General features: G+C 51.0%; 1 protein-coding gene across 1 annotated transcript; it reads left to right on the top strand.

Moving 5' to 3' along the window:
- Positions 1-4,230: 4,230 nt before the first annotated feature.
- Positions 4,231-15,353, top strand: TOB2 (transducer of ERBB2, 2). The gene is made up of 2 exons (XM_019734523.2): positions 4,231-5,888; positions 11,459-15,353. Exon 2 carries the CDS (start codon positions 11,555-11,557, stop codon positions 12,563-12,565), a length of 1,011 nt encoding a protein of 336 aa, XP_019590082.1. The 5' UTR covers positions 4,231-5,888; positions 11,459-11,554; the 3' UTR covers positions 12,566-15,353.
- The last annotated feature ends 1,794 nt before the right edge of the window (positions 15,354-17,147 follow it).

Genomic DNA, 17,147 nt, shown 5'->3' with positions numbered 1-17,147 from the left:
AGCAGGGGGATGTGTTTGGGGAGCTCTCCAAGCAGTTCTATGAGTAAAGCATCAGGTGAGGCTTATGTTCCAGAGAACAGATCATTTTCAGATTAGAATTGAAATTTGTCGTGGATCCTATAGTAACTTTAGTTTTAATATGTAACATGAGTCAAAATGTATTGCCAAAAAAACATTGAGTTTTTAAAATTTGCTTCTTAACCACCCCGGTCCACCTAACATCTTGCATCCACAAATGTTCCAAAAGCTACTCCTTAGTTTCAAAAGAACCCCACTTTCATTGTGCTCCGTCATCCTCAGCGTGTAGGCCTCCAGAAGGTCTTCCATGGGAACTTGTAGGATGCCAAAGGGCATACTCCCTCCACACTGATCGGCAATGGGGCAAGTTCAACCTTAGCCCACGGTGTCCCTCTGAACTCCACTGCTCTGTCACCTAGTTTCATAATCCCGTTCTTGGTTGGCTTTAGTTCAGAGACGTCTAGACAACAATGCAATGCAATGAGTGAGTTTTGAATTTAATTAATGATTGTCTACCTTAGACTTGAGAATAATTCCTTTTTGGTTGTACAAATTGGGGATAATGTTTGTATGAAATTCTGTGGGGAAAACATCGCTTGCAAGCTATATTTTGAGCTCTTAATAGTATATAGTTCTGTGAAGAGAATTAGAGGAATGAGCTGTATATGGCCCTAAAAAAATCAAAATGGTCTTTAAAATCACTGGTGTTTTTCTCCATTGTTGAAATAAGCTCTAACTACATAGATGTTGTTGAAATAATTCAACTCATCATGGCCAGCCTGAGAAAGCGGTTCCCTTTTCTGGATAAGATTATTGCTATTATTAAGTATTCAATTCTGGATTCTCGAAGGGATGGGTGTCTTGCTTCCAGCTTCTCAAGTATACTATATACACATAGTAATTTAATCTCCTTTAAACATTGCACTTATTGAATTGCCGTTGCTCAAAGAAAAGTACTGAGTAATGTGTGGATTTTATAATCAGACCTATATTTGATTTCTGCTCTGCCATTGACCTTTAGTGAGTCATTTAGCCTCTGTGCTGCTTTTTTCTTATCTGTTAAATAAGGCTAATCGTGCCTACCTCTTCGGGTCCTGGGATTAAATTTGACCTTGTATTATAAGTGCCTGACCTTTACTGGGAAGGCTTTACATAAGTGGTTGTTCTTTTACAGTGGATCCCTACTTCACAGAGAAACATTTAAGTCCTGGCATTGAAGGTCCTCCAAATGGTTCCCTGTCTCCCCTACCCCCAGGTTTTCCTCTGCTTCCTCTCTCTGCTCTGAATCAAGCAGTTAAGGGACACAACACTCCCTGTCATCTTGACTCTGTTTTCCTTTGAAATACCCTTCCACCTTCCCATCAACCAACCAACTTGGTACCTCTTCCTTTGAAGCTCCTGACATGTTGTGAATGCTTCCAGAAGCACCCATACCCACAACAATATGCCTCACTTGGACTATTTTCATTCCTAGTACATACATACAGCACAAGTTTCATGAAACTATTTCCTATGTGTATTGCACTCCAATGTTTTCATTTTATTCCATTCTATTCTAAAGATTATGGCTGAAATCTATTAAACCAAGTGATTTTATGACCCATTCATGAATCACAACCCAGAGTTTAAAATCAATAAACTAGATCGTAAGATCCTTGAGCTCTTTTTGCCTCCCCAGTACAGTGCACATTCCGTAACAGGCAGCCAGTCAATATTACATTGAAAGGAAAACAGGGTCACAAACTCAGGAGTCTGGGTGAGTAATGTAATTGGTTGAAAAGGGAGGGGTGTGAGAATAGCCCAAACATAACGATAAGTGGTATGTGACCCTTGGGCTTCTTGTCTGGGAGACAATAGCGAGTGTGGGGACCTTGGGAACCAGAGAGCACCCAGGCCCTGCCTTAAAGGAAATGGCTGCTATTGAACTCCAAACAATTGCCAGCTTGAATGCCCAGTGTTACCAGACCTTTTGAATTTAGGACAAGTGGTGAATTAAGATTTTTGTGCAACCTCCCAATTTTTAAATGTTGTCAACTCATTTTAAAATGTTTAATGTGTCAGTCTGTGCCAAGACAATACACTACCAGATGTGGACCTTGGCCTGCATTCAGCATCTTCTGAATTAAGAAAACTAACTTCCCAGGGAATCAAACTGAATTGCCTAAATTTCAGAGACTATATGTCAGTGTTCTGACCTGTAGCTCTTTAATAGTAGTTGGAAGCGAGGACATATAGGTGAAAGATCTTTTGCCTTGGTTGGAATTTTCCTGCCTTAAAAAAAAGATTGCTATTCCCGTTTTCCCAGTTATTCAGTTACTTACCAATTTTATCCCCACTGGCCTATCCACCACTACCAAGTCTGAAATGTTAATTGCTTTGAACACTGTAGTTTTAATGTCTTAGCAAAAGACAGGTTAGATCACTTAACTTCTTTACTAGAATTCACTCATATCAGTTGTGATGAATAAACAGCAAATCAATTGCCGTTGGCATCCAATCACCTCCAAAGCCAGTTTCTGCTGTGGCTCTTTGCTCCTGCCCAACTGGAGCAGTGGATCTGAAGAATCAAATTGAGGACCTGTTTTCTTGGATAACTTAAAAGAAACTACAAAATTTCTCACCCTAGCATGTGTATATGAGAGTGACTCACCCGGGAGAGTTAATTGGGACTAATTATGACCAACCTGACTTGTCCCATTAACAAAACATCTGTCATAACTTGCTTTCAGACGAGAGCTGCCCCCACCCTTTCCCCTCCTCACAAGCTTACTTCTGAAGTTTTTAAAACGTGGTGTGTACCTTTCATGAATGATTATTCAAAATGGGAAGGGACTCTGGAATGCTTGAGTAGGGGGATTCCGGTCACAATTAAGCCCTGGCAAGATGGAATTATGGTGGGGAGAGAAAAAACGTCCTCATCACATTATAAATGGAGACATCAGCAGTTAAGAAGGGTGATTACCTTTTCACCCTCTATTTTATCTTCCTATTTAGATGCGAACCCTTTACCGCGGGCGCCCACTTGCTAAAGAGGCTGGATTTCTCAGTTTTTTTATAGTGATGTTGCTCAGGGCTGCCGTGTTTCCAGCACTGTAGGGGAGATTCGAATAAAAGCCCGAACACAAATTCATCGCCTTCTGTCCAGGGATTCCTCCGCCCGCAGCCTGCACTTAACGGTGGGTGTTGGCTATCTTTTACGTGCTTATATGGACTCCATCCTCCCCGCCCCTCCTGAGATATCTTAGGAGAATTCCTTTCAGCTCATCCTCACCTTTTTCATCGTTCTGTCTTGCAAGGTTTCTTATTGGGGAATGCACTCTGGACTGAGAAGAGGATATGTAGGATGTATGTAATTTGGCCAGAATGGTTACCTTTAAATTAATAGCAACTATTTGAGCCAGGCTTTACCTATTGTATCAAGTTTAATCCCCACACGATGCTCACTTGCAGGATGAGAAAGGTTTGATTATGTAAAGAGCTTGGTTGCCATTAAATCAAGATAACATGGTTGGTGGCAATATTGGGATTCAAACCCGCCTAGTATTTCCATGGCTGCCTCTAACAGATTACTACAAATACCAGTATCCCTTGCAAAGCCCCACTGCGCAAACGCTCGCTCTCCCAAGGGCCTGCTCCGCTCCTGTCCAAGCTTAGTCCTAGTGGTTGGATCGAAAGCCCAATCAGATGCCGCCTCTCCCCTTTCCCCGACCAATGGGAAGGCTGTTGCTAACATCGGTTATATTTTTAGCTCTTCAGTGCTCTACTACCCTGTGAGTCCGCCGGGTCTTTGCCGGGGTGGAACGCGCTGGAGGAGAGGAGGGGAGGAAGGGGGAAGGACTGGGACATGGCGGAGGGGGCGTGTATGTGACGCTCTGCCACTCGCTGACGCAGAAGGCAAGTAGTCCCTGGAGGTGCCCCAGGGGCTGAAGGGCTCCAAGTGTGGGGGATGGGGGCTCTCGGGCTCCGGCTCCCGCCTCCCTGTGCCCGTGGAGTTTGCCCTCCAGTCCGGCGTTTCTCTGCTGCAGTCAAGGAAAGTGCATTTAAACCCCCACGCTACCGTTGCTCTCTGCCCTTGCCAAAAAGAGTGATCAAGGCAAAAAAAAAAAAAATGCAAACTGTTCGTAGCAGGAAACTTGAGGATCTCGCCACCCCTCGTGACGACCGTTGGGCTGGAGCGATCTGGAATGAGAATAAAGGTCGGGGTTGGGGAGAGAATTGGGGAATGGGCGATTATAGGAGGAACGGGAAACCACGCGCTAGCTCCTAGGGGCCCCGGGCCTCGCCACCTGACAGTCCAGTCCGCTTGTGACCTCACCTGGGCACAGGCCTCCCCACTCCTAACTCCGCGTCCCACAGTCAAAAAGTGGCCGTGAGCCCGTGTGGCCAGAGACCAGACGGGGTTAGAGCGCGGGGACCTGGCCCGCCGCATGCCGGCGTCGCAGCCAGAGAGACCGGCGGGTGCGCGAGCCGTGCGCCCCTGGCACGGGCAGGCAGTACTCCCCGCCAGCGGAGGCTGTTACTAGAAAAAAATGTGGCTTTCTAGTGTCCTGTGTGCGGTGGCCAGCGGAGAGAGCGAACGGGGGCGTCCGCAGAGGGGCCAGGCCCCGCCGCGAGATACCGGGGAGCCAGAGGCGGCGAGTGGAAGCTTAACATGGAGCTCGGCTTCTTTACCTAGCTGCCTGGTCTCTCCCTCGCCTTCCCTTCCTCCCGCTCAGCGCGCCAGAGCTCGGGTTTCCCCCTTGTCCTCCCTTCGACATTACGCGTCCTCCGACAAGGCACGAGGCACGCGGGACTCTGGCCAACACGAGTTGATAAAGGTCCGAAACGTTTCCAGAGCTCACGTTGTTCCCTCGGCTGCCCCACCCGCGAAGAGACCGTAACTGGGACAATGCGAGCTCCGCGGCTATGGCTGGACGCCTAGAGCCGGAGGGACTCGCCGAGGTGGCCTGGGAACGATTCGGGGCAGGTATAGAGCAGAAGACACAGCGAGAAAGTTCCCCCTCCCCGTGACATCCCTTTATCCAACCCACCCAAAGTGAGCAACGTGGTCCCAGTCCAGGCCCCTGCCCTCCCGGAGCTCGCTGTGCACCTAGGAAAACACTTTACAGGAGCACGAATTCTGAACTGTTTGGGACGTGAAGAAAATAACTACGAGGCGGCGCCGTGATGGGGAGGGTAGACGGCCTTGCTGACGTTTGAGTAGGGATCTGACTGTTGAGAAAGGGCAGACCTGGGGAGGGCAGGGGTGAGGGGGTCGCCAGGCGTCCCCGCATTCGGAGCAGAGCCGCGGGACGTACAGCACCAGAGGTGAAGCGGCCCGCCGGCTCGGAAGTAGTCCCGGCACAGCTCCGGCCCCGCCCCTGCAGGGCGGAGGGACGCATCACGCAGGGGTGGGGAAACCGTATCCGTGCGCAGGGTTGCTAAGGGTGAAACTTTTCATTGACTTTGCTCACTTCGGGCCGGGGCGCGGGAAGGTGCGGGTCGTCCGCGGAGAGCAGCAAGTGGCTCGGGCGATGTAAGGCTAGAAGGGCAGGACCGCCCGCCGCCGCATCCCGGACAGTCCTCCGCACCGCGACGCGAGCTACCCTCCGGTCCGCCATCCCAGCGCCGTCGCCGCCGGCGGTCCTGCCCGCCCTCCATCCCCCGCCGCTAGCCCGATCTCCAAAAAGCTGAAACAATTATTATCGCGAGTCATAGCCTATAACCCCTCCAACTCGCCCCATCCCTCACCTAAGGAAAAGGCACATTGGCCCCGGCCGGGCGGTGCCCGGGAAGGAAGGAAGAGAGACCTCCGCGCCGCGTACAGGACCACCCTGGAGGAAGAAGCCGTCCGGCGGCCGGCAGCCCGCCCAGCCGCTGCGGAGGCCCGAGTGAGTGAGGGGGGGGCGCATGCGGGCGGGCGGGCCCCCTGAGACCCAACAGTCCCGACGCCTTCCCCCACTCCCGGTCTTCCATTTGCTGGACGCTCCACGTTGCTGTCGCGCCCCCGCCCCACACCTGGCCAGCATTTCCCTTTCCCCTCCCACCTCCCCTCGAGAAACCCCCTTTCCCCCTGTACTCCATTTCCCCTCCTCAGTCTCGCTCTCATTTTCGGGTACCCCAGAGCCACCCTTTCTCCCTCTTCCAAGTATGGCCCCCTCCTGGGTGGGGTGCATTTCCTCCCGTGTCCGCCTCCTTCAGTTTTTCATTTCCTAGAGACTCGCTAGGTTTTCCTTGTTCCCCCAAAAAACATAACTCTCACCACCATTAAATAAATCAGAGGAAGGAAAGGGATCCAAGCCTTGTTTTTCTGCTTCTTTTCCCGTGTGCGGGAAAATGGGTGGTAATAATTAATAGGGTTTATTTCGGGCCCTCTGAAGCTTGAGGGATGAACGGTGGACACCCCCCTTTTCCACCGGTCACTGGTGGCCTCTGACCTCTGAGCCAGAATTCACCATTTGGACTTAAGCTCTTTATCCTCTTTAGTGTTTTCGGGTAAAACTGAGCCGACAAAAAGTACCCCTAGAGCAGCAATACCAATAAGTGGGTTGTGGTTGGTCCTGGTGTGGTGCCTGGGAGAAAGAGCCCTATTTCCTTTCCTAAACTCCTGCTTCTGCTGTGCAGTGGATGGACTGTGTCCTTGACCAGAAAGGGAGGGGAAGGAGGGAGCAGACAGTGGAGGGGAAGCTGGCAGGCCTTTTCCCACCCCCCCAGAGGAATCAGAACCCCACATAGCAGTCTTCAACTTGGAGGCCAGAAGAGGGGCTTTTGGGGGCCTGCTCAGCATTCTAACCTTTCTTTTCTCCTCCCTTCCCATCCTACTCTGCATGGGTCCCTCATCTTTGATTTTCCAGCAGAAAAACACCCCTACTGCTTTCGTGGGCACCTGCCCCCATCCCCCTCTTAAGCAGTGGGAGAAAGAAGCTTGTGTGGGAGGAAAGGATTAGGGAGGTTTAACACCCTGTAGGGGAGCTTTGGCGAGGATCTGGTAAGTCTGGTCATAGAGCAGGCCTTGCAGCGGGAGGCGTCTCAAACAATTTTAAGTATTAGAAGATGATGTTCAGGTGTCAGATGTACAGTTTTTCCTTCCCTGCCCGGGAACCTTTTCCCATTTCCCTCACGGGGTCTGGTTACTCGGACTTGGATTAGAAGAGGGATGAGGCTTGCGCCCTGCTGGCGTCCGGCCTTCTGATTGTCGGCCCGGCTGCCTCCCCTAAGCTTAACTGGGAATTTCTTTGGCCGAGAGGACAGGAGAACTGGGTTTAATTCCTGTCTTTCCGTTCCTGGCTGTTGCCGTGCTGGAGCCTAGCCCGCTGGGCATTAAATGAAAAGGCTCTTCTCTTTTTGAATCCACCGTCCCTACAGCAACTCCAGACGGAGACCACCAAGCCCAAAGAATACAGATTAAGCGGCAGGGGTGGGAGTGGGAAGTGACCTTATCGATTCAGCCCACCATCTTCACCCAGAAAAAAACTCATTTTGAAGCAGATCCTTATTTCAGTCGTGGGAGGTGGTGAAGAGAAAGGGAGAAAAAGTTCAGCCTCTGTAGAAACCGCGACATGGACATGGTGGGGTGATAAATATGGGGAGTAGGCCTTATGGGTAGAATTTATATAAAATGTACTAGGTGGGGGTGGGTGGGGGGGTCCTACACAGTGCGCATGTGCATCGGAAACTTTTCCTTGGTCTCCGACCCTCGGCCAGCTCCCTTTACTGGGCATGCGTAGTCGCCCGCTGAGCCTTCGCAAAGTACGCAGGGAGATGTAGTGTGCAGAGAAAGTAGGTCACTTGCTCCAACCCGAGAGTGAGGTTTCTGAGGACTACAATTCCCAAAGTGCAGAGCGTGACTCCGACTCCAGCCTCCCCACTTAAGTTGGGGTTCAGTCAAGTCTCCTGGCTTCGGAGGAACCTGGAGTTACCTAGAAAAGTCTCTTTTACTCGGAAGGAGCCTTGCAGCCAAATTTGGGCTGCCACAGCCTGTGTTTAGGGGAGATGTGAGACTCTGGGTGGGGTGGTACATTCAGTCTGCACAAATCCTGGAAGCCTTTCAACCACACCCGCCGGTCTGGGCCGCTGCCTCCAGGACCGGGTGGGGCTGTCCCCTATCCTGCTGGAGCCTGGCTCTCACTCCCCAACACCCAGTTTGTGACCCCTACCAGCCTTGTCAAAATTGAGGACCCCTCCTTCCTGACTCCTCATTTCATACCCATTTGAATCTGGTAAGGCTTGAGTGTAGGATGATTTGAGTGTTAAGGCTTGAGGTGCCTGAGTATTTTTATAGGTACTCATGGTTTGGGGGCCGGATGGGTTCCCTCGCCATTGTTTCTTCTTTTCCCCTTTAAAACATAACTGTTTTTCTTCTTAAAAACCTTCCTTTGCGTTTTTATTAGAAGTTCTCTCTGGAATCTCCGTATCATTCATTGACTGCAGCCACCTTTCCCTCTTATTTTTGTCTTTCTCCTAAGTACTTCTCTTTAAAACACAGGTCCTGGAAGGGATCTGAATCCAGGATTAACTTCGTTGCTGAAAGTGAAGGACAATAGAATTCTAAATAAAATTGGACAATTTATCCTCACATTTGCAACTTTTTAGTATACTGACAAAAGGTCAATTTTGCTTTTGTTAAACACCCTTTTTTTTTCCTTTTTGCCACCTTTCTGGCCTTTTGTGCCTGAGTCAGGGTTGGAAAAGATCTTAAGAGTCCTCTCCTGCTTAACTCAAATCTGCTTGTCTTGTTGAAGGGTAGTTATTTCTAAGCTTTCTAATCTTAACACAGTCTATAAATATTTTATATATGAGCTCTAGAATTTGTCCATCGCCTAAAAAAAACAAAATGAACAAACTCATTTGAGTGGTCACTTCTATCTTTAGTTAAAGACAAGGCAGCACCAATGCTTTAATCCTCTGTTCCATAAGCTTCTTGAAATCAAAATTAGAGCCTGAGCTGATAGAGCAGAAAGTCTCATTCTGGTTGTCCAGCATTTTTGTGAGGTTCCACCCCACAGCCATCTGGCCTGGCCTGTTCTCCAATTAAAGAGGCAAAGGTGGCATTATATACTTCCTTATTTGTGCGGCAGCGTCAGTGAGGTATAAACTGGTGTGCAGCTTCAGCTGCTTATGCAGCAGAAAATGGTTAGCTAGGCAGGGCTGATGACAGTGGTTCTATTGTATTTTGGGGTGGGAGGCTTATTTCCCAATGACTTTGGCCTGCATTGAAAATGCTCGCATTTTGAGGCTGAACTGTTCAGGGGAGGTGAACTTGGAAGGCAATAATGCAGCAAAGTTTGAGGAAGCCTAGAAAGGTGGAAGAGCCCTTGGGTCTGGGTAGCATACCAAGAGGCCACGTGACGCCTTGGGAGAAGTGTTATATGTTATATTGAAGTCTGTTTTACTTTTCAAAAACCTTTTGAAAACACTGTCTTTAACTCCAGACTCATTCTTGAGAACCAGTGCCAACTTTCTTCACAATTTTTTCGTCTCCTCTGTTGGACACCTATAGTGGGCTGTGGCCCTTACCGACCTCCATTCTTGAAGGGAAGCCTGAGGTCCTGGTGGGTAGCTTTGCATCTGGTAATGAACCCAGTCCTCATAAACAGAAAACCCCTTATCTTTACCATTCTTCTTACTTCTCTTTAAACCGAGGAGGACCCTGGAATTGATCTGTGGTGACTATGAATAGACATTTGAAGAAACTTGGAGATTGAGTCTGTGTTGGAGGCTGGGCTAGAGGAGAGACAAGAGTCTCGGGAATCCTGAGTGTCCCTGTGGAGGGCTTGGGAGAGGTCATTCTCAGGGCACCTCCCCACATGACCCTCTTGTCTGCTCAGACCCGAAATGACGGCAGGACTAGACCTAGCCAGTGTGTATGATGCTCTAGATTGACCCAGTGTATCTTCTCTGATACCCCAGAGGGCTTTGCTTGAGGATTCCGTCCTAAAAATGGCCCTAGGAGCCATGGCCTAGGCCTGAGAATTACAGGGAAGTGAATTGAGGCAGGTATTCAGAAATCTCAAGATCCTCAAGCCTAGAATTAGCCGCTGGATACTGTGCTGAACCCCAAAGGGATTTTAATCAAATTCCAGCCTCAGGTCTATCACAGGACAGAAGATGCCCTTGACAGATCATGGATCAGTCTTATCTCTGTGCTGAGCTCAGCAGCACAGTCTCACCCAGACATCTGGCTAGGACCACGTTCTGGCCTTTTTGGCCTGCGGAGGTGCCCTTTTCCGTTCAGTTCTCCCACAGCGTGAGCCTGGAGCTGCCCTTTTGGAGAAAGTGAGATTAGGGTCACTGGTTCTCAGGATTCACAGATCATCTTCCTCAGACATGAGGCTGGCCCAGAACTCCGGAATAAACCTTTTTGACCTCTGTGTGATCTGGCTGTGAGAGAATCCCAAAATAACTATTTGAGTGTTTATCTTGGGCTGCCTCCTCTCCAGGGATCTCCAAACACTTGATAAATCTGATCCGGTTCCAAGGACAGGTGGTCAGACAGTCCCCGGGAGACTGGGTGATGATGGATCCCCAGCTGGAAGCTGCAGGGTGATGGAAAATTTCTTCTCTCTGCCCCCCGCTTCACCTTCACCCTTTTCAGAAACTACAGAGATTCCCTCAGGCCACACTAGCACTGCTCTGAAAGTTTTGTTGGCCAGCAGGACCCTCCGAGCCCTCTCCTTTCCTCTACTTCTCTGGGGTAGCCCCCAGTCAGGTGTTCCATTGTTGGCCCAGGCCCCTGGTGGTGACAGATCTGGACTTTGCCCTGGCGATCATGCTCTCATCTATCCTTGGAAGCCGTCTGGATGGCAGTGCTTACCTTGGTTACACTGTGCAGTTAAATCGCTTCTGCATACCCAGAGAGCCAGAGTGTATACACACGCGGAGAGCCCAGGATGACTAATTGGATGTGACGAGTCCGGGCCCCCCCATGAAAAGTTGGCAGTGCTACTTCTTGTTTAGTGACCTGTATCCCTGTCCATTTGAGGAGGAAAACTAAAGATTTTAAACTCATGTCTTGGCCTGTGACAGTTTGGGAGCACAATTTCACCAAGGTACCGCAGAGATAAGTTAGTAGGAGCCTTCCCTTCTCCAGCTGAATTAGGGCTTGATTTTTTTCGTATCAATCATACAGTGATCTGAATTCTCAATCCCACAGCATCTCTCTTGCTTTAAAAATAATAGCTAATTTTATCAAGTACCTACTAAATACCAGGCACAGCGTGAGGTGGTTTACCTTCTTGAACTCACCTAATCTTCGTGGTAGCCTCATGTTGCTGATGAAACTAAGGCTCAGAAAAGGTGACCTGCCCACACACAGTCACACCATTAAGCTAGTCCCTAGTGAAGCAGAAATGGGATCTTGGGTCTATGTGAGCTGAAGTTGGTGCTTTTCTGTCTGTGCTTTGCCATCGATCCACGTTGGCTTTCTGCATGTCTTCTCATGATGCCCTCTCTCATTTCCCAGAGCCACCTAGAGCCCGAGGCTGCCCACTTCCCATCTCTGCCACTGCCCTTGGCTTGTGCACGTGTCCTGCGCTGATTCTGTGCCTAGGAAAGGACCATGCAGCTAGAGATCAAAGTGGCCCTGAATTTCATCCTCTCCTACTTGTACAACAAGCTGCCGCGGCGGCGGGCAGACCTGTTTGGGGAGGAGCTGGAGCGGCTTTTGAAAAAGAAGTACGAAGGCCACTGGTACCCTGACAGGCCCCTGAAGGGCTCTGGCTTTCGCTGTGTCCACATTGGGGAGCTAGTGGACCCCGTCGTGGAACTGGCCGCCAAGCGCAGTGGCCTGGCCGTGGAGGACGTGCGAGCCAACGTGCCTGAGGAGCTGAGCGTGTGGATCGACCCTTTCGAGGTGTCCTACCAGATCGGTGAGAAGGGGGCTGTGAAAGTGCTGTACCTGGACGACAGCGAGGGCTGTGTCGCCTCAGAGCTGGACAAGGAGATCAAGAGCAGCTTCAACCCCGACGCCCAGGTGTTCGTGCCCATCGGCAGCCAGGACAGCTCCCTGTCCAACTCCCCGTCGCCCTCCTTTGGTCAGTCGCCCAGCCCCACCTTCATTCCCCGCTCCGCCCAGCCCATCACCTTCACCACCGCCTCCTTCGCTGCCACCAAGTTTGGCTCCACCAAGATGAAGAAAGGCGGTGGGGCCACGAGTGGCGGGGGTGTAGCCAGCAGTGGGGCAAGTGGCCAACAGCCCCCACAGCAGCAGCCTCACGTGGCCCGCTCACCCACCAACACCCTGCTGAAGCAGAAGAGCCTGTCCTTGTCTGTGCATTCGCTGAACTTCGTCGCAGCCAGCCCGGCCTCTCAGTCCCAGCTCTCGCCCAATGCCAAGGAGTTCGTGTACAACGGCAGTGGCTCTCCCAGCCTCTTCTTTGATGGGGCCGATGGCCAGGGCAGTGGGGCTGGCACCTGCAACAGTAGCAGCTTCGACATGGCCCAGGTGTTTGGAGGTGGCACCAACGGCCTCTTCCTGGAGAAGACGCCCTTTGTGGACGGCCTCAGCTACAACCTGAACACCATGCAGTATCCCAGCCAGCCGTTCCAACCTGTCGTGCTGGCCAACTGACCAGCCACCTACCCGCGGAGCCAGGAGCACCCAAGACCACAGAAGAGAGAAAGGAAAGGAAAGGCCAAAAAAAGAGGAAAAGAAAATGATACAAAAAGATTTCCAATCTTCTCACTCTCGATTCTAGAAAAGAGATCCAGCCTAGGCATGCAGTGGGAGGGGGCTCCCGAAGCACCAAACCGTGTGTAACTCAACCCCCCTGCTATTTTCCTGCCTGCCTCTGATTTATTTGGTTGGTTTGGGTTTTATATTTTTTTCTTTTTTCTTTTTTTTTTTTACATGTAGTTTTCTATATAACATCTTTAATTAGTGGTTTCCTGTGCTAAGAATGGTCCAGATGTGAATTGCTGCTCCCTGCTCCCTCCCTCCTTCACATGCCTGGTTTAGGATTGGTATGTCCAAGCTAACGGGGAAGGAAGAGCCACAGCGGGGGCCTGTCCCTCCCCAGAACAGGGAGGGTCTGTCCCCTGTCACTGCCTCTGTCACCTAACTATCCTCTCACTCAAAGCCATCCAACCTCAGCAGGCCTTCTTGGGCCCTGCCACCTAAGTAGGTCTGACCCCAGCCCCCACTCCCTCTCAGGCCTGGGCCACAGGGAACTGCCGCCTGGCCCCTGACACCCTCCCCCCAGAGTTGATGCCTAACTCCAGGGAGGTTAGCATTCTGTCTAGCGGATTCCTTTCATTTCTGTCCTGTGTCCCCACGCCACCATCCTCACTGGGCCAGACTATCATCAGGACCTTGGAGACCCAGCCGTTGACACACGTGGCCTGTCTCCTGTAGCCCCTTCTTCCCTGGGCCTGAGGCTGTGGGTAGGGAGGTGGGGCAGGTGCCAGGGAGGTATGTGTGTACGCATGGTTTGCTGTCCTGTTTTAATGGATTCCAAGCCATGTGAAACTTCCCCTCTGGATGTGATTCCGGGTCACAGCAAGTGCTTATTTCTGTGTGAGGTTGGAGAATGGGCCGGGGTGGGTTGTCAGTCCTTTTGTGGGTGGTTCACGTGGTGGGGTGAAACAGGCTGAGCCTAAGACATGCCCAGGGGAAAGCACTGCGTAAGAACTGGCTTCCAGACTGCGGAGGCATCTGCACTTTTGTTTGTTTTTGACCAAAAAAAAGATGGGTTAGCTGTGAGGGGCCGAGGGCGTACCCAGCCTCTGATGCCTAAGAGAAGTCCCTGGATTCAGACCCTCCTGTGGTGTGGCCTTAGCCCAGGGTGGCAGCTGCTCACCTGAACACCCGGGGGGGCCGGAGTTTGCGTCAGTGCCTATCGTGGGCAGTCCGGAACCTCGAGTTGGGACTTCGGTCCTTCGGTTGTAGATGTTATTTTAGTACTTTTCTGCCCCTTTCGCTTGAGAACTTTTTGGTACCTCTTGCCATCCCCTCTCACTGCCCAACCCAACCCCAGTGGGCCTCATTGCCGCAAGGCGTGGTCTCCTGGGCAGGCTAGGCTTGGCCGTCGCAGCCGGGGTGTCTGGATTCTAGAAGAGCACTTCCTCCCCACCTCTGCCAGAAGAGAAGTTGTTTCTCTCACCCCACCCTAGTGAGCCACCTTCCACGCCATGATGCTTTGGCAAGTGGGGTACATGGCATCAGGGTCCCATCACCGGAAAGTACCAAAGCCCTTGCCACCCACCCCATCCTCCCCAGCAACCCAAAGTGGGCAACTGCTGTGGCAGTGGGTCCAGCCCAGACAGACACTGCCAGCCTCCTGTCCCTGCACTGGGCACCAGCTCTACCTCCCCTAGCGGGGCAATGTCCTGACTCCTCGGCCCAGTACCACCTGTCCCCCTAGACTTCTCAGGCACCAGCCCAGTCTGGGCCACCCTCTCCCTAGCCCTCAGTTCCCACACAGGTGACAGGCCTGGGCAGATTGCTGCTCTCTGGGAAAGGTTGGATGCTGCCTTATGCCCCCTTCCAGCCCCTCCTCCCACACACAGGTGCCCACCACACCTGGTCAGCTTGTTCCTCACCACATATAGGGAGAGGGGGAGGGAGACCAACCCCTTAGTGTCTTGAAATAGGAAGAAAAGTGTGTGTTCAGGAGCATGACTCCAGTGCTGGGCTCTCAGGCCCAGTTTGGTCTATCTCGTCTCAAATCTAGGCATTTTTGCTTCAATTTTATTTTTTTTAAGAAAAAAGAATCTGCACTAATTTACCTGGTTTCGTAGGAAAACTTTTTTTTTATTTTTTACATTTTTTGGTGTCTGTTTGTATTGAATAATTTGCTACATTTGTAAAATGTAAGAGGGATATATAATATATGTATATTTCTAACGTAAAAAATGTAATTTTTTTCTTTTCAAGATTTTTTCTTAAAAAGAGGAGAGAAACAGATATTTTTTCAGGAAAAACAAACTTTAAAATAAAAAAGAGGAGAATCAACCCTATTTCTCCCCTTTTCCCATCCTCTATCTACCCCTCTTTCCAGGAACAAATCAAAAGGTGGATCGTCTTGTAAAGAATGTAAACTTTTAGTCCAGAATGATGTCTTTTTCTCAATGCAGTGAGCTATAGATTCTCTAGTTGGACCCCTGTGGATGGGAAGGGGGCATTGAGGCAATGTGGAGAGGGGCTTGGGGGGAGCAGGGCAACGAATTTGTTTTCTTTAGTGAAGGAGGAATACAATCAAGCATTTTGTATTCAGAATGTTGTGCAATATTTTGGAATGGGACATTGGTGTGTTTAGAGATTTAGTTTAAAAACAAAACAAAAAGATTGATCAAATCTGTACAGTTTATATTGTTCCAGATTTTTTTAAGTTTGTATTAAAAGCATGATATATAATAGCCTTCTGCTTGCTCTGCTTGTTTTGTGTCTGGGCCCCTTTCAGGATGGAGAGAGTGGGAGTGACCGGCTCCTGTCGGCTTCAAGAAACAATTACTCATCCTCACCTGACCCCTGGGTGGGTGTTAGCATCACAGGCCCCTTCTTCCCACCCATCCCATCAACACAGGACAACTCAGATTGCCCACTCACACGGGTCCCTTTCCACACTGGAAACAGGTTCCAGGAGGTTGGGAACTGCCCCAGCTCCCTCCACTGACAGGTGGTGAGCCACGACTGGAAGCAGACCTGGAGAGCAGGTCTCGGTGTTTTTAGGAACAGCCTCTTACTTGGAGGCCTAAGGAGGGAGTTGTTAGCCTCCAGCCAGCTCTAGGTCTAGTGTTTGCCCGCCCAGACCACTAGACCCTTGGAGTGGGCAAGGATGAGAAGAGCCCACCTAGGTCAGGTTCTGTCCAAAAACCAGGTGCTCAGGTTCTCAGTCCTTCCAGGGGGCTGTGAGGGCCCACCTGCACCTGGGGGCAGGGGAGGAGCCAGCCTCCCACCCGATAGCCCTAGGAGCTCAGCCACCTCGTCCCTTCCAGGGCCCCTGTTAATGCTGCCATCGTGGGAAACAACCTCCCTGGGGTGCCTTCTCCCAGCAGTGATGCTTCACATCAGCCCCGAAAGGCCCCGGGGTTGAAGAGGGCAGCCAGGTATTTGATGAATCTCACTGCATCCTCACAGCAACCTGGTGATCCAGGTATTATCCCCATAATGCAGTTGCCAGAGGGGCTCCAAGTTACGTTACCTGCTGAATTCAGAAAACTGGAAAGTGTGGAAGCTAAGGTTTTTGACCAGTGTGTGACTTATGTATAAAACTGGGGGAACATCTATGGAAGAGTGACACGGGTGGGGGGTGGGGGGGGCAGGCATGGGAGGGCTGACCTTGCCACCTGTAGGCAGGGGGCAGAGCAGCTCTGACAGGCATCAGCAATATGGAGGTCTCCTCAGGCCCCTCACTCCCCAAACAAGACGAAACTGATTCCTTCCCACCAAGCATGTGACCTGGGCCTAGAAGCTGGCAGGCCAAACATCCAACCTCTGCACATTATCCAGGAGCCATTGACGTCTGGTTGCTCCATAAGCCACATCCACCACCCCACCCCACCTCCACAGCACCCGTAAAACAGGGAGGCCCTGGGCCAGGGTGCCAAGGCCCTGGCCTGCCAGACATAAGGCCACTCCCAAGGTCTCAATTTCCTCTGTCCTGCCAGGGAGAAGCCCAGCCTGTCCCCGTGTCCCTGTGTCCAGGCTGCCAGGGTCCCTTGCGCGCTCATTCCTATTTATGTGACTATAAATAAATCACTTAGCATAGGTGTTTTATCTTCCCTGGAAGCATAGGTGGGACAGCAGATACAGGACGGGGGTGCACAGGGGGGCTGAGAGCCCAGGATGAGGAGGCACAGAAAGAGTACGAGTTAGCCAGGAAAGGGAAAAGCAAGGCCAAGTCCCCTCTGCAGGGAACCTGTCGGGGGTGCCCGTCAGGGAAGAGGTTGGACTCTGCTCCCACAGAAGATGCAGGTTCCAGCCCCACCCCTGCCGCTCCTGCTGGTTCCAGCCCCACCCCTGCCGCTCAGGCAAAGCCCTTGGCCTATTCTGGCACCTCAGTCCCTTCACCTCTAAAATGGGGATAATAACTGTACCTACTTGTGAAAACAAATGAAATAATGAGTGGGAAATGCTGAGCACAGTGGTGGGCCCAGAGTAAATGACAAGTATCATTTTCATCATCAGGGCCGTTATTGTCCATCCTCAAATG

Source organism: Rhinolophus sinicus, linkage group LG02 (assembly GCF_036562045.2).
Source record: "Rhinolophus sinicus isolate RSC01 linkage group LG02, ASM3656204v1, whole genome shotgun sequence".
NCBI classification, from domain to species: domain Eukaryota; kingdom Metazoa; phylum Chordata; class Mammalia; order Chiroptera; family Rhinolophidae; genus Rhinolophus; species Rhinolophus sinicus.
Note: the sequence above shows the minus strand (reverse complement) of the source record. Positions and strands in the feature narration are given on the sequence as shown.

Coding starts and splice junctions, on each gene's coding strand:
- TOB2 (XM_019734523.2), top strand. CDS start 11,555: ATGCAGCTAGAGATCAAAGTGGCCCTGAATTTCATCCTCTCCTACTTG.